Source organism: Leucoraja erinacea, chromosome 25, assembly GCF_028641065.1.
Source record: "Leucoraja erinacea ecotype New England chromosome 25, Leri_hhj_1, whole genome shotgun sequence".
NCBI classification, from domain to species: Eukaryota; Metazoa; Chordata; class Chondrichthyes; order Rajiformes; family Rajidae; genus Leucoraja; species Leucoraja erinaceus.
In genome coordinates this window covers 24,891,980-24,916,506 of record NC_073401.1, presented here as the reverse complement: position 1 = coordinate 24,916,506, position 24,527 = coordinate 24,891,980, and the positions used below count along the sequence as shown (strand labels likewise).

The 24,527-nt window shown below is 47.1% G+C and overlaps 1 protein-coding gene across 4 annotated transcripts in view; it reads right to left on the bottom strand.

Moving 5' to 3' along the window:
- Positions 1-12,273: 12,273 nt before the first annotated feature.
- LOC129709132 (calcium-binding protein 1-like) overlaps positions 12,274-24,527 on the bottom strand; it is an 85,025-nt gene continuing 72,771 nt past the window's right edge. For all 4 annotated transcript variants that reach the window (XM_055655263.1, XM_055655261.1, XM_055655260.1 and 1 more), the window contains 4 exons: positions 23,442-23,585; positions 20,568-20,677; positions 17,999-18,146; positions 12,274-17,301 (listed from right to left, as the gene is read on the bottom strand). In XM_055655263.1, coding sequence (XP_055511238.1) covers positions 17,276-17,301; positions 17,999-18,146; positions 20,568-20,677; positions 23,442-23,585 — 428 coding nt within the window. In that variant the 3' untranslated portion in view covers positions 12,274-17,275. The remainder of the gene's footprint in view (positions 17,302-17,998; positions 18,147-20,567; positions 20,678-23,441; positions 23,586-24,527) is intronic.

Below are 24,527 nucleotides of genomic sequence, written 5' to 3'. Positions count from 1 at the left end.
CTGAACAGAAACCTCTGGAGACTTTGCGCGTCGCCCAAGGTTTCCGTGCGGTTCCCGGAGGTTGCAGGTGGTTGCCGGAGGTTGCAGGTGGTTGCCGGAGGTTGCAGGTGGTTGCCGGAGGTTGCAGGTGGTTGCCGGAGGTTGCAGGTAGTGGAAGCACGTAGGGAGACTGTCAAAAACCTTGGGTAGGGAGCAAAGTCTCCAGAGGTTTCCGTTCAGGTTTCCTAAGTGGGACAGGGGGCTTTAAGCGATAGCAGTCAAGCCGTCCACAGTGTACAAGGTACAAGATAATGGGAATCAAAGATTCCTCGATGGGAATAGCGATTAGTGCAAGATTTAGTGCCCTCTAGTGTTGGGAGTGGGCACAAATACAACCACCTGTATTTAGGATGGATGAAGATGATAGTTAATGATTGGGATGGAAACTTGTCAGGCTGTGAATCTTCCCACTGTTTCAGAATGTCGTCCAAAGCCAAAGTGCAAGAAGGATTATTCCACTGAAAATCAAACTGCGATTGCAAATTGGAAACAAAAGAGAAAAAGCTGGAACCACCCTGTAGGATGGGCAGTCTCTGTTCAAGTTGGAAGTTACTTTCAGCAGAAGATTCTGCCAAGTGGCTCCATCTCATCCCGCATGTATTCCAACTGGGACCCTACCCACAACTTGATGGCGACACTATCCAGTGTTTCTCAAGGCTCTGATCTCGTCACCTTAAGATCCACACTTAATGCCACGTGTAGTAGTGGTATTAACGAGGCTTTTGGATACTCACATAGATAGAGAGGGATATGAAGTACATGCAGACAGACTAGATTATGTTAACTTGGCGATAGGCACAAAATGCTGGAGTAACTCAGCGGGACAGGCAGCATCTCTGGAGAGAAGGAATGGGTGACATTTCGGGTCAAGACCCTTCTTCAGACTCTTGTGAATGGTGGCTGGAATTGGATTCTGAGCTGCTTCCTCTTGTCCACTTTCTGCTGGAAGGGGTGAAACAGAAATACCGCCCGTTCCAAATGGTTAACGAAAGCACCCTTTTGGAATGACCGTACACTGTGTGGACTCTCGCTGCCGCTCTTCTCATGAAGGTCACATTCACTTGGCTTAGTATAGTTTAGTTTGGAGATACAGCCTGGAAGCAGCCTCATCAGCCCACTGGTACCGTGCTGAACAGTGAACACTCTGTACACTAGTTCTATCCCAGGTGCTCGGGATAATTTAAAGATGCCAATTAACCTACAAACCCATATATTTAGATTAGTTTAGAGATGCAGCACAGAAACGGGCCCTTCGGTCCACCGGGTCAGCACCGACCAGCGATCCCCGCAGACTAACACCATCCTACACATACTAGGGACAATTTACAATTATACAAAGCCAATTAGCCCTGCACGTCTTTGTAGTGTGGGGCGGAAACTGGAGCTCCCTGAGAAAACCCACACAGGTCACGGGGGGAACGTACAAACTGTGCAGACAGCGCCCGTAGTCAGGATCGAACCCGGGACTCTGGCGCTGTGAGGCAGCGACTCTACCACTGCGCTACCATGAAGCATCTAGAGAATGGCATCATACGTATTGGTGGGAAATGCGAGGGGGAGGAGAGGCTGGACACAGAGGGGACGTATGAATAGACTTCAAACCCAAATAACGGCTCTACCATGAGGGCACTAAAATAAAAACTTCTACTTTCTCCATAGTGTGTGTCCCATTGTTTGAGCATTCGTTGGCTGGCTTCAATGGAGTGCCTTGCGCAGTAGTCTGTGTGAGCACTGGACTTCACATTAGATGTAGGAGCCATTCAGTCCATCGAGTCTGCTCTGCCACTCATTCATGGCTGATCTATTTTCCCTCTCAACTCCATCCTCCTGCCTTCTGCCCGTAACCGTTGATGCCCTTTACCAATCAACCTTTCACCATCCTGCCCCGGTCGAGCTCCACCCTGTTTCACCAACACACGCACACGCTCTTCTGTCTCTCAGGAGTGCCTGCAAACAGGAGCGAGGGTGGCACGGCTGGTAGTGCTGCTGCCTCACCGCGCCAGAGAGCCCGGTTCGATCCTGACCTCAGGTACTGTCTGTGTGGAGTTTACACGTTCTCCGCAGGGTGCTCTGGTTTCCTCCTACATCCCAAAGACGTGCGGGCTTTGTAGGTTAATTGGCCTCTGTAAAATTGTCCTGAGTTTTGGAGGGAGTGAATGAAAAAGGGGAATGGGCTTGGTGGGCCGAAGGGCCTGTTTCCGTGCCGTACCTTCCTATCAATCACACACTGACCTATGGTCACAGTGCACCATGAACATGGAAATCCCAGCACATGCAATTGCTAAATGTATCCCACAGATCAGCACCATTTTCAGTTTAGAGATACAGAGTGAAAACAGGCCCTTCAGCCCACTGAGACCGTGCTGACTAGTGATCACCCCGTACGCCAGTTCTAATCCCACAAACAGGAGACAATTTGCAGAAACTGTCAACTTGCCCGTGTTTCTGTGTGATCTCTTTATCAGTTGAGAACACGCCAATTGTAATTGCAAAGGGATGTCCTATTGACAAACCTCTTATAGCAGCCTTATCTGATTCTTTCTCTCCTCCCTCCTCTCTCCCTCTCCTCCACTCTCCCTCTCCTCCTCACTCCCTCTCCTCCTCTCCCCCTCCTGTCCCCCTCTCTGTCCCCCTCTCTGTCCCCCTCTCTGTCCCCCTCTCTGTCCCCCCTCTCTCTCTGTCCCCCTCTCTGTCCCCCTCTCTGTCCCTGTCTCTCATCATTGCCGCTTTCAATGTCCACCGCAGTAAATCAGAGTTAAAGCTCTGTGCTGCATCCTCTTGCTGGTTTCTATTGATAACCCAGTTTTCTTTACTGAGTATTTTTGGAAGGTCAAGTCAACAATTCAGAGAAAATCCAATCAAACAAATCACCTCAAATGTCTCTGATTGTGGTTGGTGCCGTGAGGTTGAGGGACTCCTTTCATTCTGTGCGCTCTGCAATGGTTTCATTTGCAATTTTATTGCTTGATGTTACAGCTGGGTGAACTCAATTTGAGTTTGCAACGAATCCCTAAATCTGCCTGATTTTTGGGATGTGCTCATTTTCTCACAAAGGGCCGGGATTAACTGCCTGTCACAGTGAGCTGGGATTAAGAACTATTGAGTCGGGTCGAGATGGTGCTGAATTGGGTGATATTTTACTGAGCCATGAAGAAAAAGGGGAGATAGACACAAAAAGCTGGAGTAACTCAGCGGGTCAGGCAGCATCTCTGCAAACACATGTAGGTGACGTTTTGGCACGGGGCGCAGCAGTAGAGTTGCTGCCTGGCAATGCCAGAGACCCGGGTTCGATCCCGACTACGAGTGCAGCCTGTACGGAGTTTGTACGCTCTCCCCGTGACCTGCGTGGGTTTTCTCCAAGATCTTCGGTTTCCTCCCACACTCCACAGACGTACAGGTGTGCAGGTTAACTGGCTTGGTGTATGTGTAACTTGTCCCTAATGTGTGTAGGATAGTGTTAATGTGCTGGGATCGCTGGTCGGCGCCGATCACTAAACTAAACTAAACATCTTCAGTCTGAAGAAGGAACCCGAGATGAAAGGTCACCTGTTGCTTTTCTCCATCCTACCCCATTTTAACCTCCCCATATTACCATCAACTCAAGAGGAAATTGGAACCTCCAGAGGAAACATACTCAGTTACAGGAAGGATAGGCAAACTCCACAGAGACAGCACCCAAAGGCAAGATTCAAACTGAAATTTTAAAGTTACTCTTGTAACTTTGTCTGCACCCTGTACTTTGCTTATATATGTGTATTATATGTGTACGGTATACAAATTGAAGAATTTCACCGTGACATGTCACATGTGATAACAAAGTATCAGTCTATCTATCCTCTGGTGTCCTAATTTGAGGAAGGACATTCTTGCTATTGAGGGAGTGCAGTGTTTGTTCACCAGGTTGATTCCCGGGATGGCGGGACTGACGTATGATGAAAGAGTGGATCGACCAGGCTTATATTCACTGGAATATTAGAAGGATGAGAGGGAATCTTATAGAAACATATAAAATTCTTAAAGGATTGGACAGGCTAGATGAAGGAAAAATGTTCCCGATGTTGGGGGAGTCCAGACCAGAGGTCACAGTTTAAGAATAGGGGGTAGGCCATTTAGGACTGAGATGAGGAAAAACATTTTCACCCAGTGAGTTGTGAATCTGTGGAATTCTCTGCCACAGAAGGCAGTGGAGGCCAATTCATTGGATGTATTCAAGAGAGAGTTGGATATAGCTCTTAGGGCTAACGGAATCAAGGGATATGGGAAGAAAGCAGGAACGGGGCACTGATACTGGATGATCAGCCATGATCATATTGAATGGTGTTGCTGGCTGGAAGGGCCAACTCCAGCACCTTTTTTCTATGTTTCTAATCACTTTCCAACACGGTAGTGAGAGGGTCCCAGCCTGAACGTCGTCTGTCCATTCCCTCAGCCGATGCTGCCTGAACCTGCTGAGTTACCCCAACACCTTGCGTTTGGCTCATACCCAGTGCTTAACAGTGACTTTTCTAGGCTCTGTTCATTCATTTAGTTGTGATCACTCCCTGAGTCTTCTGCTGAGATTGGACTGTCCCTGCAATGCAGAAGGTGGCCACTGGAGGGGGCTGTCCGCCTGCTGCTCTCTCCAGTCTGCTTAGAGTTTTGTAGAGGGTGATGTCAAACTCTTGTGGGAGAGAGGAGGAGAACTTCTTCAAAGTAGGCACACCTTGAGGAGAATTAGCAGTGGAAGATCTTCCCTCTCCCCTAAATCTCAGGGGAATGGGTGGCGTTTCAGGTCGAGACCCTTCCTCTGAAGAACGGTCTCGACCAGAAGCGTCACCTATTCCTTTTCTCCAGAGATGCTGCCTGACCCGCTGAGTTACTCCAGCTTTTTGTGTCTGTCTTTAGTTTTAACGCGACAGGGGGAAAAGAAAGAAAATCCATTAATTTTGCTTTGGATTTTACCGACTAGCGCTCAGAATCTGTCGCTGGCCTGGACAGGTAATTTAAGGTCAAAAGGGATAGTAGTAGAATTAGGGCATTCGGCCCATCAAGTCTAGTCCGCCATTCAATCATGGCTGATCTATCTCTCCCTCCTAACCCCATTCTCCTGCCTTTTCCCCATAGTCCTTGACACCCGTACTAATCAAGAATCTACCTATCTCTGCCTTAAAAATATCCACTGACGCAACGAATTCCACAGATTCACCACCCTTTGACTAAATAAATTTCTCCTCATCTCCTTCCTAAAAGAACGTCCTTTAATTCTGAGGCTGTGACCTCTGGTCATAGAGTCTCCCGCTAGTGGAAATATGCTCCCCACATCCACTCTGTCTATCCAAGCCTAAAGGGAAGAGCAAAATGGGGAAATGGTTTAGCTCAAGACACTCACGGCGCTACCCTGCATGTAAATGTGTTCGTCCGTCGGAGTGGAGTTTAGTTTAGTTTAGAGATACAGCGTGGAAACATAGAAACATAGAAAATAGGTGCAGGAGTAGGCCATTCGGCCCTTCGAGCCTGCACTGCCATTCAATATGATCATGGCTGATCATCCAACTCAGTATCCTATCCTTGTCTTCTCTCCATACCCTCTGATCCCTTTAGCCACAAGGGCCACATCTAACTCCCTCTTAAATCCAGCCAATGAACTGGCCTCAACTACCTTCAGTGGCAGAGAATTCCAGAGATTCACCACTCTCTGTGTAAAAAATGATTTTCTCATCTCGGTCCTAAAAGATTTCCCTCTTATCCTTAAACCGTGATTCCTAGTTCTGGACTTCCCCAACATCGGGAATAATCTTCCTGCATCTAGTCGGTCCAACCCCTTAAGAATTTTGTAAGTTGAAACAGGCCCTTCGGCCCACCAAGTCCGCACCGACCTGCGATCCCCACACACTAACACTATCCTACACACACTAGGGACAATTTACACATACATCAAGCCAATTAACCTACAGACCTGTACTTCCTTGGAGTGTGGGAGGAAACCAAATACATGACGCAGTCACGGGGAGAACGTACAAACTCCGTACAGACAGCACCTGTAGTCGGGATCGAACCTGGGTCTCTGGTGCTGTAAGCGCTGTAAGGCAGCAACTCTACCGCTGCGCCACCGTGGCTGCCCTGGAGTGTGGCCATTTGCAGTTTGATTACAATACCAGAGTGCTAGCGGCAGGCAGCTAAAAGTTAGTGTTCTGTCACGCAGGCTGATGATCGCTTTACACTCAAGGTTGTTGCAACCAAATGAAAACACAGATGGGTGGACCATCTGCTGAAGTCTCCCTGCATTAGTAATACCGACGTGTGTCCTAAAAGAGCAAGCGTTCACACACACAGCCCTCTGCTCCCCCTGTGGCTAACACTCAACCTATTCAATCGCAGGTTGGTTACAGCACGTTGAAGGAGGATATTCGGCCCATCGGGTTCATTCTGGCTCTCTGTACAGAAACTGTCCAGCAAGTCTCACTCCCTAGATAGACACCAAATGCTGGAGTAACTCAGCGGGTCTGGCAGCATCTCTGGAGAAACGGAATAGGTGAGACCCTTCTTCAGTCAGGGAGAGGGGAACTAGAGATATGAAAAGGCACAAAGAACAAATTAATGAAGGGAACAAATCAAAGCCAGCAACGATGATCAAGGTGGAGCCCACAATGGTCCATTGTTGGCTGTGGAATAAAGAGCGAAACTAAGCAGGACGACAGTGAAACTAGTAGGGCGACTAGGGTGGGGAGGAACGGAGAGAGAGAGAGAGAGGGAATGTAAGGTTTACATTTGTTCTATATTTGAGGTAACCAAGAGAGGTTCCGATGGAGTAAAAGGGAGAATAGTTTCACCCACAGCCGGCTGGGAGTTTTGAAGGCCCAGCCTGCGAGGTTGGTGGATGTGGAGACCCTCGAGCGCTTGAAAACAGCAAGACAGGAGGCGCTACAGGCCAAGAGCAGGTGAATGGGGTAAGTATGAATGGTACAAGTCACAGTGATGATCTTTGTTTTGTTTTGCGTGCCCAGGGTATGCAAACAGTCGCCACATAAAGGGCACCCACAAAGTTGCAAAGTATTCGTTTTTAACACAAACCGTTTTGAACACATTCCGTTTGTGGTCCCCCTTTTGTTCTCGGCGGTGGGTGCCGGAGGACGGCCCGCGCCCTCATCGACATAGACACGTAATGGTCAAAGCACGGACGGGGTGGGCTGAAGGGCCTGGTTCCATGCTGTATGACGCTCAGCTTCTATGAGCTGGCAAGTGAGGGGCGATCGATGGGTTGGTGGAACCTGCCCCGACACTGGACTGGGCTCAGAGATGTGGCGTCAACTCCCTGAGACTGGGTGTGAGACGGGGGGGGGGGGGGGGGGGGGGGGGGGGGGGGACCTCGGGGATACAGGGGATGTGCTGTCAGGTAAGAGTTCCCCTCGGAATCATGTTCTATTTCATCCTGTAATTGAGGAAGACCTTAATCGGAGGCAACTTTGGAGACTTTGCTGTGCATTCCAATATCCAGGTCATTTATTTCTATCTAAGAAAACCGTGATCCCAGCACTGAGGCCCTGGGGCATTGCTCTAACACCCTTTCATCTGCAAAGCAAACATTTAACTGGGACTTGCTATTTTCTATTTTTAAGAATTTTTTTAATCCACTGTCTCTGACCTCCCTCGTCCATAATCCTCGTTTTTTTTTAAACCGACCTTCGATTTGATATTTTGTCACTTTTTATAATATAGTAACCATATAACACTTACAGCACGGAAACACGCCATCTCGACCCTTCTAGTCCGTGCCGAACACATATTCTCCCCTAGTCCCATATACCTGCGCTCAGACCATAGCCTTCCATTCCCTTCCCGTCCATATAATAGGTATGTTACAAAACCTACCTGAATCGCCATTGGGAATCTGCCCTCAGCCAGGTCCGCGATTTTGGCGCTGTTTGGAGGGGGCGGGTTTAAAACGCGATTTTTACTAGGCTGTACTAATCGCACATGTTCAGCCTAGTAAATCATTAACGAAAAATCGCTGCAAGACCCGGTCGCAAAAGGTATTATTAGTTTTATAGGCCTCGATAATATAGTTCTAATAGATTTAAAATTACTGTTTCATCTCGCAACCTCTCGCAGCCCCAGGGTTTTATAGAGCAAACAATTAAAGGTATGTACCTTATTTTTACATTAAATGGGGCATATATATAACCCTATATATCAAATTATCTATAACGAATAGCTCATTTTGGGCTTTTTATATCCCGCAGTATTTTTCTCGGCACTTGAGGGCACTAATCCAGCGCTATGTCAACGTTCTAAACCGGCGCGTTCCACATGAACCCACTAGAAAGCCGATTTAAATGGGCATTTATTTACAGCAATTGAACACTAAATTCCTTCCATTTGGCCTATAAATTAATGTAAATTAGATATAAAAATCATGTTATATTGTGAATTATTTGTGAATAATCTTTGGACACTTAGGCTATTTAAAAATGTTAATCTTTCCTTAAGAAATGGCCTGTTGACTATCCAAGATCACAGCTTTTTTGTAATGTCCATTGAAAATCAATAGGGAACAAGATGCTAATTTCCGAGTATGAAAATGGTCATAACTTTTTTAATACTTGAGATATGAAAGTGAATTTGGTGTCAAATTAAACTTATTGTTATGCTTTATCTGATGGGATAAATTGCAGACTTGATTTTTTAAATCTCAAAATTTTGTAACATTGCTACATATAACTATCCAATTTATTTTTAAATGATAAAAACGAACCTGCCTCCACCACCTTCACTGGAAATTCTTAATCTTAAAATTCATGTTGATATCCTCCACATTTTCTTCCGAAAAGAACGTCCTTTAATTCTGAAGCTACGACCTCTGGTCATAGACTCTCCCACTGGTGGAAATAGACTCTCCCGCTAGTGGAAACATCCTCTCCACATCAATGCCTCTAGTTTCCCTCTCCCATGACTCTCAGTCTGAAGAAGGGTCTCGACCACAAACCTCACCTACTTCCTTTTCTCCAGAGATGCTGCCTGTCCCGCTGAGTTACTCCAGCTTTTTGTGTCTATCTTCGATGAAAAATAATTTCAATTAGGTTAGTCAAGCAAATGATGCCGCCTCTTCGTAATTAACTCAATCCTCCCTGGGTGCCTGTTCATTTTTCTATTGTTACTGTGTCTAAAATCCTGCTCCACACTTAGGCTAAACTGACCAGCCTGCTTGTACGTTCTCTCTGTGACTGCGTGCGTTTTCTCCAGGTGCTCTGATTTCCTCCTTCACTCCAAAGACGCGCAGGTTTGTAGGTGAATTGGTTTCTGTAAATTGTCCCTAGTGTGTAGGATCGTGTTGATGTACGGGGTGATTGCTGGTCGGCGCGGACACGGTGGGCCGAAAGGCGCTGTATCTCCAAAGTCTAAAGTTCTGGCAAACATGGTGTTTAATATGCACCCCTTCAATTATTCACCCTCCTCAATGTGATGCCAGCCACCAGGGTTTACCATCATGATTATTTCTCTTCTCTAGGGACACTGATGGAAGGTCCTCACCTTGACACGTTTAGCCCTGCCCACATGAGCCAAGCACCTTTGCTGTCCGCGGTCAAAGCATTTACGCAGCTCTGAATTGATTCAGTGATTCCCACTGCTACACTGGAAGGATTCCTATTCTTGCACCACTCGCACTATCCTGTGCCAATGTTCCTCTGGCATTTCCAGTGCCCACTTCCTTGTGTATCTGCTCAAACATTAGGTCCAGCACGTTTAGTACCTTGGATGTGATGTGGTCATCTCAACGTGGCCCAGACACTCATTTATCTCACAATATGATCCAAAAATGCATTAAAAGTGTAATGCCGCTTAGTGTGATCTTTCATAATGAGTGCAATAATCTCTCTTGGTCCCTGTGAATCAAAACCCAACCAAGTTTGGGCTGAAGGGCCTGTTTCTGTGCTGTGTGACTCTTAATGGTGAGACGAGTGTAGATGGGCACCTTGGTCGGCTGGCATGGGTAAGCTGGGCTGAAGGGCCTGTTTCCATGACTCTATGACCCTATCTATAACACTCTTCAATCTCAGAAGCTGCGTTGAAATGTCTTTTCCATAACCTTGTTAAATGGAACATCAACTCTCTTTAGGATTAGGTCTATTATTGTCACGTGTACAGTGTACAGTTTTGTTTTGCAAGCTAGTCAATCGAATCGGATAACATTATACATAAATATATTCAATCCAAGCTCACATCCAGTAGGTAGAACTAAGGGAAGAAGAGATACAGCTCAGGAACAGGCCCTTCGGCCCGAGGTGCCTGTGCTAAACATGATGCCAAAGTTAACTCAATCTTTGCCTGCACGTCTTGCACTCAACGTTATTCCCTTAATCCTGTATCTGTACACTGTGGATGACTTGATTGTAATCATGTATAGATCATAGGTTATAGGAGCAGAATTGGGTCATTCGGCCCATCAAGTCTGCTCCGCCATTCAATCACGGCTGATCTATCTTTCCCTCTCAACCCCATTCCCCTCCCTTCTGCCCATAAGCCCTGACACCCGTACTAATCGAGAATCTGTCAATTTCCGCCTAAAGAATAGTCTTTTCGCTGACTGGAGAGCATGCAACAAAACGCTTCTCACTGTATCTTGGTACATGTGATGATAATAAACAAAACATTGTCCATGTGTCTCTCCAAAAGTCATTTAGACGCCTTTCAGAGTTACGTTTGCCTTGTATAGCGAGTGTTACCCGTTTGTCACTATTAATGGTGACCTTCACAAACTCACTCCAGCAAGAGTCAGGTAGTCATGAGTGCTGAATGACGTGGCCACTGAGGGTGGGATGTGACTATTCACCATGTTGTCGTCGATGCCAGTGTACAGTCGCAGGAGCGTTCAATACGATCTTGAACTCGAACAAGATAAACAGAAGCTGAGACAAGGTCCTGGTTGTTTATTCAAAGACGCTTCATAGATTGCCGTTGGAACTTTTCATGCACATGTAGCGAGCAATCAGTCAAATGACACCAACCTTTGAGTGGGGAGCAGCCTTAAAGCAGAAAATATTGTCCTTAACCAATGTTGTATAAGTTGTGCGGTGTCAAACTTGGCTTTGTAACATTTTAATGTATGAATTGCAAGATGTTGCAATAGTCTCATGGACACAAGTGATCTTTGATCAGGTGGTCTTGTCTCGGCTGAATGGGTAGGTGAGTAAACTCTGCATTGTCCCAAACTGAGTTGCAAGGGAAAGAGAGTTGGGTTTGTAAGCCAAACGGTTCTGTTACTGAACCTACACTGCTGTCTAGCCCTGGGTTAAATGGCTTGGTATAATTGTACATTGTCCCTAGTGTATGTGGGATAGTGTTAACGTGCGGGGGATCACAGGTCGGCACAGACTTAGTGGGCCGAAGAGCCTCTTTCCACACTGTATCTCAAAACTAGACTAAATGAGTGCTTGATGGTCTTGCCTGGGTGAGGTGGGCTGAAGGGCCTCTTTTCAGGCTTCATTCCCTCATTTCCATGTGTGTGTGTGAACTTCCTTCTTAAGTTTTGAAATGAAATCTGGCAGAAAATGACTCATCGCTGGTGATTCATTGAAGCCAGGCTGAATGATTAAGAAAAGAGAATGGGACTCAGAATTAATCAATGTACTGAGTGCAATAAATGACGTCCATAGAATCAGTGACTGTTAGTCCTAGACTCTCCCACTTGTGGAAACATCCTCACCACCTCCACTCTATCCAAGCCTTTCACTATTCTGTACGTTTCAATGGGGTCCCCCCCTCATTCTTCTAAACTCCAGCGAGTACAGGCCCAGTGCCGACAAACCCTCATCATAGGTTAACCAACTCATTCCTGGGGTCATTCTTGTAAAGTACCAAAGTGGGTGGGAATGGCCCTACCTCCAAATTACTCAAGGATGTTTGAATATGATCACCATTCTTTAATATCACCATTCGTAGAAACATCGAAACGTAGAAAATAGGTGCAGGAGGAGGCCATTCGGCCCTTCGAGCCAGCACCGCCATCCGTTGTGAGCGTGGCTGATTGTCCCCAATCAATAACCCGTGCCTGCCTTCTCCCCATGTCCCTTGATTATTCATTCATTGTCGCTGGGTGGAAGGCTCCCACATAACACTTTCATTGCAGCACCATAATAAGGAAGAACGTATTAAGCAATGAATGGCACATTCAGCAGCGCCCAAAAGGTTCAACCAGAAATAAATGGACAGAAAAAGTAATCTGCATATCCAAAAGCATTAATCATCCTCGAGCAAGTATCGTTTATAAAGCTTAAAGTTGTTTTAATTGTTCAGTAAATATGTGTGTGACGTCCCAATACTCAACGGTTCAATGGTACTTTGTCACATGTACCGAGGTACAGTGACATTCATTTTTTTTGCATGCAGTTCATTAAAAATATTACTATATACAAGCACAATCTTAGTACTGGGCAGCATGGTGGCGCAGCAGTAGAGTTGCTGCCTTACAGCACCAGAGACCCGGGTTCGATCCTGACCGCGGGTGCTGTCTGTACGGAGTTTGTACATTCTGCCCGTGACCTGCGTGGATTTTCCCCGGGGCAGGTTTGTAGGCTAATTAACTTGATAAAATTGCCTCTAGTGTGTGGAGTTCGCTGGTCGGCGTGTACTGGGTGGGCTGAAGGGCCTGTTTCTCTAAACTAATCTAAATGTTCCCAACTATGTTTCTATTGAAGTTGAAAGGGAGGGGGTGGGGAGGGTGGCAGGGTGAAGGGAGGGCAAAATAAAACCTGTTTCAATCTCCCCTCTGACTCTGTCGAAGAGCACCAGACTCAGAACAAATTGGCTGGTTCTATTTCATTACTCATAACCCATCTGGTCTGTAATTCCCTGACTACTGCTTGGAAAGTTAGGACCTTTGATTAGTGTAATTACAATATTAGTTCCAGTTGTAATAACAATTTAAAAAAAAAACATGTTTGCAAACAAGAACAGGGGTCCATTATTCACGACAGCAAACAGCGTCACGGTGGCGCAGCGGTAGAGTTGCTGCCCCACAGCGCCAAAAAACCCAGGTTCGATCCTGACTATGGGTGCTTGTCTTGTACGGAGTTTGTACGTTCTCCCCGTGACCTGCGTGGGTTTTCTCAGAGATCTTTAGATTCCTCCCACACCCCAAAGACAAAGAGGGTTGTAGGATTAATTGGCTTGGAATAATTGCAAATTGGCCCGTGTGTGTGTGTGTGTGTGTGTGTGTGTGTGTGTGTGTGTGTGTGTGTGTGTGTGTGTGTGTGTGTGTGTGTGTGTGTGTGTGTGTGTGTGTGTGTGTGTGTGTGTGTGTGTGTGTGTGTGTGTGTGTGTGTGTGTGTGTGTGTGTGTGTGTGTGTTAGTGTTAATAGCGGGGATCATTGGTCTTTGCGGACTCGGTGGGCTGAAGGCCCTGTTTCCACGCTGTATCGCTAAACTAAACTAAATTAAACCAAGAAAAGAGAATCAACTTCAGGCAGAGATTCATAAATAAACTATTTTAGGCAGATTAATTATCAATTTAATTATCCTGCCAATTATCTGATCCCAACAGATTATAATTATACAAAGTGAATACTTGCTAGTCTTAAGAAATAGGTTGAAGTGTGATTTCCGTGATCATAGAGTGAAGCGGAATGAGGTTGAAAACGCAATTACCGTGCAGCCATCCAGTAACACCATCACAAGAGCTGCTTTTAGAGATACAGCGCGGAAACAGGCCCTTCGGCCCACCGGGTCCATGCTGGCCAGCGATCCCTGCATGCCAGCACCATCCTACACACACGCCAGGAACATTTACAATTTTACCGAGGACAAATAACCTACAAACCTGTCGCCTTTGGGATGTGGGTGGAGACCAGAGCATCCAGAGAAAGCCCACCCGCTCACGGGGAGAACGTGCAACCTCCGTACAGACAGCACCCCGTAGTCAGGATGGAACCCGGGTCTCTGGCACTGGAAGGCAGCAACTCTACCGCTGCGCCACCGTGCCGCTTTAGCTGCTCACCAACCAAGCTCTGTGTAGGTTGTTACTTTAAAGCCTTTCCCTTCAACTACTGGCCCCACTATCCTTGGAGTTACTTTCGTAAAATCGTGCAGCATGGGAACAGGCCATTCGGCCCAGCTCATCCATGCTGACCAGATGCCACCATCCATATTAACCCCGTTGTTCAGAACGTGATCCAGAGCCTTCTATGTCTAAGCAATGTGAAGTGATCCTGGAGACACTTGTGGAGTGCTGTCAGCAACACAGCTTCTACCACTCTCTCATAGAAACATAGACATAGAAAATAGGTGCAGGAGTAGGCCATTCGGCCCTTCGAGCCTGCACCGCCATTCAATGTGATCATGGCTGATCATCCAAAGGTGCGTTCTGGCACTAACCACACTCTGGGTGAAGAACGTCCCCTTCGCACGGCCTCTGAATCTCTTTCCCTCCACCCGCAAACCAATTGTATCCAATTTTATCCACCTCTGATATGGGGAAATGCTTCCTGAAATCTGGAGTAACTCAGCAGTCGAGGCAGCTTCTCTGGAGATATTGAAAGTAGACTTCTCCACAGATGCTGCCTGACCAGCTGAGCAACTCCAGCAATCTGTGTCTACGATGGCATCACCTTTGTCAATGGAACGTTAACATCAGAATTCTTCCAAATACTTTCAGAAAACGCTCTGTTATGTTTCTTTTGAAACATTTTGACCTGGATCATCGTCCACTCCCAACCTTAGAGGAAATGAGGAAAAGCAAATCACTGCCAGGTTGTTGAGCTAAAGTTGGCCTTTTAATATCAAGACCTGCGGCACAGTGATGCAGCGGTAGAATTGCTGCTTGACAGCACCAGAGACCCGGGTTTCGATCCCTGACTACGGATGCTGTCTGCGCGGAGTCTGCCCGTGACCTGCGTGGGTTATCTCCGGGATCACCGGTTTCTTCCCACGTTCTAAAGACATACAGGTCTGTAGACTTGGTAAAATTGTAAATTGTCCCTAGTGTGTGTAGGATAGTGTTAGTGTGAGGGGATCGCTGGTCGGCGCGGACTCGGTGGGCTGACGGGCCAGTTTCTGCGCTGAATCTCAAAATTAAAACTAAACCCGCCTTGAATTCTGAAGGCTACAAAAGTCTCAGTTTGTTTCGTGCATTACATGTGCATTATGGTTAGCACATTATATTCAAATTGTAGAACTCACCTCCTCTGTCCAGAATACAGCATTTCAGAGGCCAGCCTTGCACAAGACAGTCACAAAATGCTGGAGTAACTCAGCGGGACAGGCAGCATCTCTGGAGAGAAGGAATGGGTGATGTTTCAGGTTGAATCTCGACCCGAAACGTCACCCATTGCTTCTCTCCGGAGATGCTGCCTATCAATAGACAATAGACAATAGGTGTAGGAGTAGGCCATTCAGCCCTTCGAGCCAGCACCGCCATTCAATGTGATCATGGCTGATCATCCCCAATCAGTACCCCGTTCCTGCCTTCTCCCCATATCCCCTGACTCCGCTGTCTTTAAGAGCCCTATCGAGCTCCCTCTTGAAAGTATCCAGAGAACCGGCCTCCACCGCCCTCTGAGGCAAAGAATTCCACAGACTCACAGCTCTCTGTGAGAAAAAGTTTCCTTGTCTCCGCTCTATCCCGCTGAGTTACTCCAGCATTTTGTGTCTATCTTCGGTGTTGACCAGCAGCTGCAGTTCCTTCCTACACTTTACAGAAGACAGAATCCCCACTACTCGCTGATGGAACAGTTATAACATTTAGTTTGCAATTGCAAGCATAATATAATTGCAGAAGAAGGAACTGCCTCTCATCCATCATTCCTTCGAAATCACTCAAATGTTTGATCATTGTAGACAACTCCTTAACCCCCTGATCTCGAGTCATTCACTGTCCATTTCCGAGGGAGATAACCGGAGTGAGTTGTGACAAAGTTCTCTCTTGGTGTTTGGGGAAGAAGGGGTGCATGCAAAGCGGCAACATTGAAGTTTGTGCAGCAGCTTCAACCCGTCCAGAATGAATCTCCCTCCTTAATGTGCTCGTGGCAACAGGAGACCGAGAGCAACCAGGCTGTGAAGAAGTTGATGGGATATTCTTGAGCGTTTCATTCCAGCTTCACCACCGCTGAGTGTGCAGCAATCTAAGGCAGGTTGGTGCATGGAAAGGAGGAGGAATTCTGCCGTTAACATCCCTGACCTTGAAGCAGAGTAGACTCACAGAGCACAGGAGGGCCTTTAAGTTTGCGTCGTGTCGGCTCGTAGTGAATGAGCTAGCCAACTCTTAGTTGTCACACACCTCTCCTTTCGCTGTGCACCCTTCACTTCTTCCAATTGCCTTCTGAAATTCACGATGAATCTGTTTCCAATGCGTTACCATGTTTACATAGTATCCTGTTGTAAGTAAGAATGTCACTGTTCTGTTTGGGACTTGAGGCCACAATATCCACATTGTCAATGGACATGGCTGGGAGTGTTTAATCCAAACCAAACCCTTGGTCAAGATGCGGGTCACTCCCTGCATGATCTCCAGTGCTCGCAGTAAGCGGGAACGTTGTGGTGCCTTTCCATTGCATTTATCAGCGTGATATCCTGGGACTTCATACCCCAACTGATCACCGCACCATCGAACAACAGCTGGGGAGGGGGGGGGAGGGGCTCCTTCCCTCCATGAAGCTACGTCAGGACTTTGGTTACTGCGAGAATCCACCCATTTCTCGTCTCGAGTACTTCAATGCAACTCTCAACTGGTCTGTTTGAACATTGCATTAACAGCGCGCAGAGACAAACAGAACCCAAGGGCATCACTGTGATTAATGAACACAACAAAATAATTCTTGCCCTTGATATTCCGCTCAGCTAAAGGCCAAAGCCCGCAAAGCCTCAGAGAAGACGGACAAACTGTGAAACAGCTCGTTACAACTTAATATTTCACCCGTCAGTTATGTTACTGATTTTATTTTGAGCATTGCACACTTAAAGAATAATCTCACCACCACGTCCACATGTACACTCCTCGGTGGCGATCACTAGTGTATGATCCTGGGATGGTGTTTAATGTTGGATCCAAGCAGCGGAGGAGTAGAAAGAGTTGATTTCAGTTCGTAACACAATGCCCCGGCATGTTGGGACACTTAGCATTTCTTCAGAAGCTTGGAACGAAAATGGTTTTGCTCTGGAGGCGGCAAGGCTGTTTAATAGTTTCAAGAACAGTGTGAAGACACAGCAGTAGTCTGTGTCGTTTGGTGGCTATATGCCACCTTTTGCCCCGAAGGTGACATCCTCTTGGTCAACGAGACATCATGCGGACAAACTCTGCCGAGGGAGAAGAGTAGGTTAGTTTATTTTGTTTATTTTAGCGATACAGCGCAGAAACAGGCCCTTCGGCCCCACCGAGTCCATGCCAACCAGCGATCCCCGCACACTAGCAATGTCCACACGCCTGTACGGAGTTTGTACGTTCTCCTCGTGACTTGTCTGGGTTTTCTCCAAGATCTTTGGTTTCCTCCCACACTCCAAAGATGTACAGGTTTGTAGGTAACCTGGCTTGGTCTAACTGTAAATTGTCCTTAGTGTGTGTAGGATAATGTTAGTGTGCGGGGATCGCTGGTCGGTGTGGACTCGGGGTCCAAAGGTGCCAACTAATGGCGTTAAGTGAAGAACGTGATTTGAGGTGCTCGGATCAGATCACCGTAAAATGTGCGGCACAGTGGCGCAGCGGTGGAGCTGCTGCCTTACAGCACCAGAGACCCGGGTTCGATCCTGGGCACGTGTGGAGTTTGCACGTTCTCCCTGTGACTGTGTGGGTTTTCTCCGGGTGCTCTGGTTTCCTCCCGTATTCCAATGAGTTGCAGGTTTGTAGGTTAATTGGCTTTGGTAGAAATTGTAAATTGTCCCTGATGTTCAGCGTACTAGTGCTAGTGTACGGGGGATCGCTGGTCGGCGCGGACTGGGTGGGACAAACATTGGGCTGGTGAGGAAGTGGTGCTCAGTCCCACTGGGCCGATCTTACCTTCAAAGTCAACGCGCCCGTCCCCGTTCAAATCCACGTCCTTCAGTATTTCTTCAATATCCCGGTGTCCAATCTGTTGGCCGAGTAATTTCTTCATGGCTTCGCGAAGTTCCGTGGTGCTGATCTCACCGTCCCCGTTTGTGTCGAACTGCGCGTTAAGCAGACCCCGACTCAGTTTGGAGCAGAGTTGAACGAAACACGAAGCAGATAATCTGCCGTCCGACCCAACCGGTTCTGGCTAGGTTTGTCGATCGTGCAAGCCTTCAATCTGTTCTCCCCCCGTGATCAGCGACCCCCACCCCCACGTGTTTGTAACGGTCCACCACCGATTTTCCGGCAACTGCTGGTTTGGAACCTCCTTAAATCCGGACAAAATTATGAGAGCTCGCTTGAAATCCCCCTCGGACGTCCCCCTGAAAATGGGAGGCCTAGGCCCGGGGAGGCGGCCAATCGCGACCTCATCCGGAAATCCGCGGCCGATCGGCAGATCGAAATCCCCCCCGCGGCCGGGACTCAGGAACACCCGGCCCAGCCGGATCCGACAGATCCGCTCCCATAGCCGAATTCCGCAACCAGTTTCTCAGTCCCTGGGAAGCCTTGGCAAGCCGTCGCTGCACCGTTGAACTCCTCTCGGATGCCGTGACACCTGTCAGCCCGGCAAAATGGATCATCCAGAACGGCTCTGGAACCAAGGGTGCCGGAAAATCGGTGAAGGACCTGCACAACTTTCCTTTGGATGCCCCTGTACTATTTGCCCCATCACCCTCCCGCCATTAGGAAGGTCACCCTCACTGCAGTCCAAGTGCCAGTACATCAACCTCTCTCTCACGCCATGCATGAGTTTCCTCCTTATTCACTCTCCATGCTTCGGCTCAGCTGATGGAACGAGACCCAGAGATCAAATTGACCTCCCGAGATTTGAGACCATAAAAACAAGGAACTGCAGACGCTGGTCTCTGGAGTAAAGGAATGGGTGATGTTTTGGGTTGGGACCCTTCTTCACAGCAAAATCTGAAGAAGGTACCTGACCCAAAATGTGGCCTCCATCCATGTTCCCCAGAGTTGCTGCCTGACCCGCTGAGTCTTGTATATTTCTAAGGCAGAGATAGACATAGAAACATAGGAAACAGGTGCAGGAGTAGGCCATACGGCCCATCGAGCCAGCTGATCATCCAAAATCAGTACCCCATTCCTGCTTTTTCCCCACATCCCTTGATTCCATTAGCCCTTAGAGCTAAATCTAACTCTCTCTTGAAAACTTCCAGTGAATTGGCATCTACTGCCTTCTGTGGCAGAGAATTTCACAGATTTGTAATTCTCAGGCTGACAATGTTTTTCCTCATCTCAGTCCTAAATGGCCTACCCCTTATTCTGAAACTGTGATCCCTGGTTCTGGACTCCCCCAACATCGGGAACATTTTTCCTGCATCTGGCCTGTCCAATCCCTTAAGAATTGTATATGTTTCTATAGGATCCCCTCTCATCATTCTAAATTCCAGTGAATACAAGCCCAATCGACACATTCTTTCATCATATGTCAGTCCTGCCATCCCGGGAATTAACCTGGTGGACCTACGCTGCACTCCCTCAATAGCAAGAATATCCTTCCTCAAATTAGGAGACCAAAACTGCACACAATACTCCAGGTGCGGTCTCACCAGGGCCTTGTACAACTGCAGTAAGACCTCCTTGCTCCGACACTCAAATCTTCTCGCTATGAGGGCTGACATACCGACACATTCTTGATTAGAACGGGTGTCAAGGGCTATGGGGAGTAGGTAGAAAAATGGGATTAGGAGGCAGAGACCGGCCATGATTGAATGGGATTTGAGTATAGGAGCAGGGAGGTTCTACTGCAGTTGTACAGGGTCTTGGTGAGACCACACCTGGAGTATTGCATACAGTTTTGGTCTCCAAATCTGAGGAAGGACATTATTGCCATAGAGGGAGTGTAGAGAAGGTTCACCAGACTGATTCCTGGGATGCCAGGACTGTCTTATGAAGAAAGACTGGATAGACTTGGTTTATACTCTCTAGAATTTAGGAGACTGAGAGGGGATCTTATAGAAACTTACAAAATTCTTAAGGGGTTGGACAGGCTAGATGCAGAAAGATTGCTCCCGATGTTGGGGAAGTCCAGGACAAGGGGTCACAGCTTAAGGATAAGGGGGAAATCCTTTAAAACTGAGATGAGAAGAACTTTTTTCATACAGAGAGTGGTGAATCTCTGGAACTCTCTGCCACAGATGGTAGTCGAGGCCAGTTCATTGGCTATATTTAAGAGGGAGTTAGATTTGGCCCTTGTGGCTAAGGGGATCAGAGGGTATGGAGAGAAGGCAGGTACAGGATACTGAGTTGGATGATCAGCCATGATCATATTGAATGGTGGTGCAGGCTCGAAGGGCCGAATGGCCTACTCCTGCACCTAATTTCTATGTTTCTATGAATGGCAGAGTAGACTCGATGGGCCGAATGGCCTAATTCTACTCCTACAACTTGTGAACTTGTTACTCCAGCACCTCGCGTCTTTTGTTTTTACACTAATTTAACAAATTGTTGAAATGGTCACCTCCTTGAAAGCATCCCGTAGCTCTTTCACACCGATCATGTCAGCGGTCTCTGCCAAGAGCTTGGGTCCCATCAGTTCCAAAAAGTCATCAAAATCAACATGGCCGCCCACTGAAAATAAAACACAAAGATACAAGAATGTCTCGTGTTTAAGAAGGAACTGCAGATGCTGGAAAATCGAAGGTACACAAAAATGCTGGAGAAACTCAGCGGGTGCAGCAGCATCTATGGAGCGAAGGAGATAGGCAACGTTTCGGGCCGAAACCCAAGGGTTTCGGCCCGAAACGTTGCCTATCTCCCGCTGAGTTTCTCCAGCATTTTTGTGTACAAGAATATCTGGTTCGGTCACCAAACGATCTTACTCCAAATACATTCATTCTGTTAATGCTCAAGCAAAAATACTGGGTCCCAAATGCCGAGGCTCCGTAAAGCACTGGTCAGGCAGCATTTGGAGTACAGTGAGCAAAACTGAGCCCCACATCTGAGGAAGGATGTGCTGGCTCTGGAGAGGGTCCAGAGGTGGTTTACAAGAATGACCCCAGGAATGAGTGGGTCAGCAGATGAAGAGTGCTTGACAGCACTGGGCCTGTACTCGCTGGAGTTTGGGAGGTTGAGGGGGGACCTCATTGAAACTTACAGAATAATGAAAGGCATAGAAAGAGAGGATGTGGAATGGATGTTTCCAACATGGAACTCTCGGCTCAGGTTAGCACCTGCCATTGCACTCAGGGGTAGCAGCTCCCAACTGCACTGCAGTGATCGCGCATGCAACCATGCACCTGTCATCCTGCAGGCTGGAGGATGCAGGAAATGCATGCATTTTGCAAGATCTTGTATGTGGTCCAAACAGGCCACGCAGCACACAGCTCGGTGTGTAGAAAGGAGAACACCTTGCCCGCAGTGCAGTGCTGTGCTTCACATCTTTACATTCAGTGTAACACATCTGAGTCTGGTCACCCCAATACAGGAAGGATGTGGAGGCTTTGGAGAGGGTGCAGAAGAGTTTTACCAAGAAGAGGCCACCTGGAGTAGGTACTATTAGCTACAAGCACAGATTGACCAAACCTGGATTGTTTTCTCTGGAATGTAGATGGCTGAAGGGGAGATCTGATAGTGGTTCATAACATTCTGAGAGCCATAGATGAATGAATGAATTAATGAATAAGTTTACTGGCCAAGTATTCACATACAAGGAATTTGTCTTGGTGCTCCGCCCGCAAGTGACAACATGGAATGACACATCAAACATTAAACGTTAATAATAAATGATTATTTTAGATAGCGTAGAATCACCGACGAAGATAGGGACATAATCTTTTTCCCGGCGTGGAAATGTCAAAGACTCGAGGGCATAGGTCAAAAATGGAAAGTTTAAAGGAGGTATGCAGAGTATTTGTATTGTATTGTATTCAAATTTATTGTCATTGCCTCAATTTGAGACAACAAAATGAATTTCCCTTACAGGCAGTATCATAAAAAAAATCACCAAAAAATAAATAAATAATAAATAAATAATAGAACATATTAAAAATAAAATTGAAATTGAATTAAAAAAATAAAATAAAATAATAATAATTTTTTTTAATATAGAGATTGGGAGGTGAGTGGAACACACTGCCGGGGGTGGTGGTGGAAGTGGCTATGATAGCGACATTTAATAGACTTTAAGATAGACACAGGGATAAGTATGGAATGGAGGGATATGGGGCAGGTAATCAGTTCTGTATTCACTGTATTGTCATTTCACCAAGTACTTGCATACACTGAAGAAACGAAAAAATAGTTTCTCATCAGTTTTTGTCGTCAGTGCAATTAATAAAAACAGAAATAAATACTTACAAGTTAAAAATGATCATCTCTAAAATATAGCTAAAATAGAACTAAATCAGACATTCAGACAGAACAATCGTTAGATGTTAGACGTGGGGGTGTATGTGTATGGGGAGGGGACACAGTCCGTTAACCAGTTTTATTGCCTGTGGGAAGAAGCTGTGTGGGTTCCTGCTGGTCCTGCAGCTGATACTCTTGCACCTCTTCCCAGATGGCAGGAGGGAGAAGATGTAGTGGGAGGGGTGGTAAGGGTCCTTAATGATTGTATTGTATTGTATTGTATTCAAATTTATTGTCATTGTCTCAATTTGAGACAACGAAATGAATTTCCCTTACAGGCAGTATCATAAAAAAAATCATTAAAAAATAAATAAATAATAAATAAATAATAAAACATTAAAAATAAAATTGAAATTGAATTAAAAAAAAAAAGACAAACACAGAAAGTCCACGACACAACATAACATAAATGGCACCAAGGTGAGGATGGCACCATAGTCCAGCCAGCCTCCCCTCCGTGTTCATCCGTGGTCGGGGCCTTCCGAGCACCCGCAGTCGCCGCCCCGGGTGGCCCGATGTTCAGGCCCTCACGCCGGGCTGGTGGAACGCCGACGCCGAACCCCGACGGTGAGCATCCTCCTCCTCAGCGGCCCGGACCTCCCGATCAGCCACCTCCCGCTGCCGGAGTCTGCAGGTCCTAAGATGATGGAGATGGCTCTGCTGATGCTCCGCTTCTGGTAGATCTCCGACAGGAAAGGGAGGGAGGGGGGGCACCAATGATCCTATTTAGTCTTTGTTCGTAGGCCTTGCAGCTCCCAAACCAGGAAGTGGTGCCGTGGATCAGTATGCTCTCAATGGTACTCCTGTAGAAGGTGTATATGGTGAACAGTGGGGAGACCTGCTTTTCTGAGTCTCCGGAGGGGGTAGAGGAGATGAGTTTAATTTTAGCATCATGTGTGAAACAGGCATGTTGGGCTGAGTGGCTTGTTCCTGTACTGTAATGTTGTATATTCTGTGATTACGTCGCCATTGAATGTGAACTTACGGTTCATGTTAATCTGCTGGGAGAGTTCGATCAGCTCCATCTCAGTCGGCATGTAGCCCATGGTCCGCATACAGTTGCCCAGATCTTTGCAGCCGATTAAGCCGTCCTTGTCCTTGTCAAACTCTTTGAACGCGTCTCTTAGCTCTGTCAACAAAGAATCGCTTCATCAAAAATAGCACTTCATTGACGAGTCAAGTCAAGATACTGTGAGTCTGATAATCAGGTCTGAAGAAGGGTCGCGACCCGAAAACGTCACCCATTACAACCAAAAAGTAGTAAACACTGCCCAGTCTATCTTCGGCTCTGACCTCCCTACCATCGAGGGGATCTATCACAGTCAATGCCTCAAAAAGGCTGGCAGCATCATCAAGGACCCACACCATCCCAGCCACACACTCATCTCCCTGCTACCTTCAGGTAGAAGGTACAGAAGCCTGAAATCTGCAACATCCAGGTTCAGGAATAGCTGCTTCCCCACAGCCATCAGGCTATTAAACTCAACTCAAACAAAACACACACTGTGCTCAAATGCGTTGGTGGTGATCAGTCTACAAACAATACCTGGCTTTTGTGGTGCCTCAACCCACCCTCGCTCAACGTCACCAAGACCAAGGAACTGGGTGGTGAATCTGTGGACGCAGCTTTAGAAAGGAGAGGAGGAATTTCTCTAGCCAGAGGGTGGTGAATCTGTGGAATTCATTGCCACAGACGGCTGTGGAGGCCAAATCAATGGCCATTTTTCAAAGCAGTGATTGACAGGTTCTTGATTAGTAAGGGTGTCAAAGATTAAGGGGAAAAGACAGGAGAATGGTGGTGAGAGGGAAAGATAGATCATTGAAGGGCAGAGTAGACTCGATGGGCCGAATGGCCCAGTTCTGCTCCTACGTCCTAGGAATGAATCGTTGACCTCAGAGTGGGGAAGTCGAGAGGCCAGGCACCTTTTTTTACTGGTGGGTCGGGGGTGGAGAGTTAGTAAGCTTCATATTCCTGGGCATTAACATCAGGGATGACGTGCACTGGACTGCCTTGTGACAGACGCACACAGTCAGATGGGGCGGGGGACCAAATGGGACGTGTGAATATGTG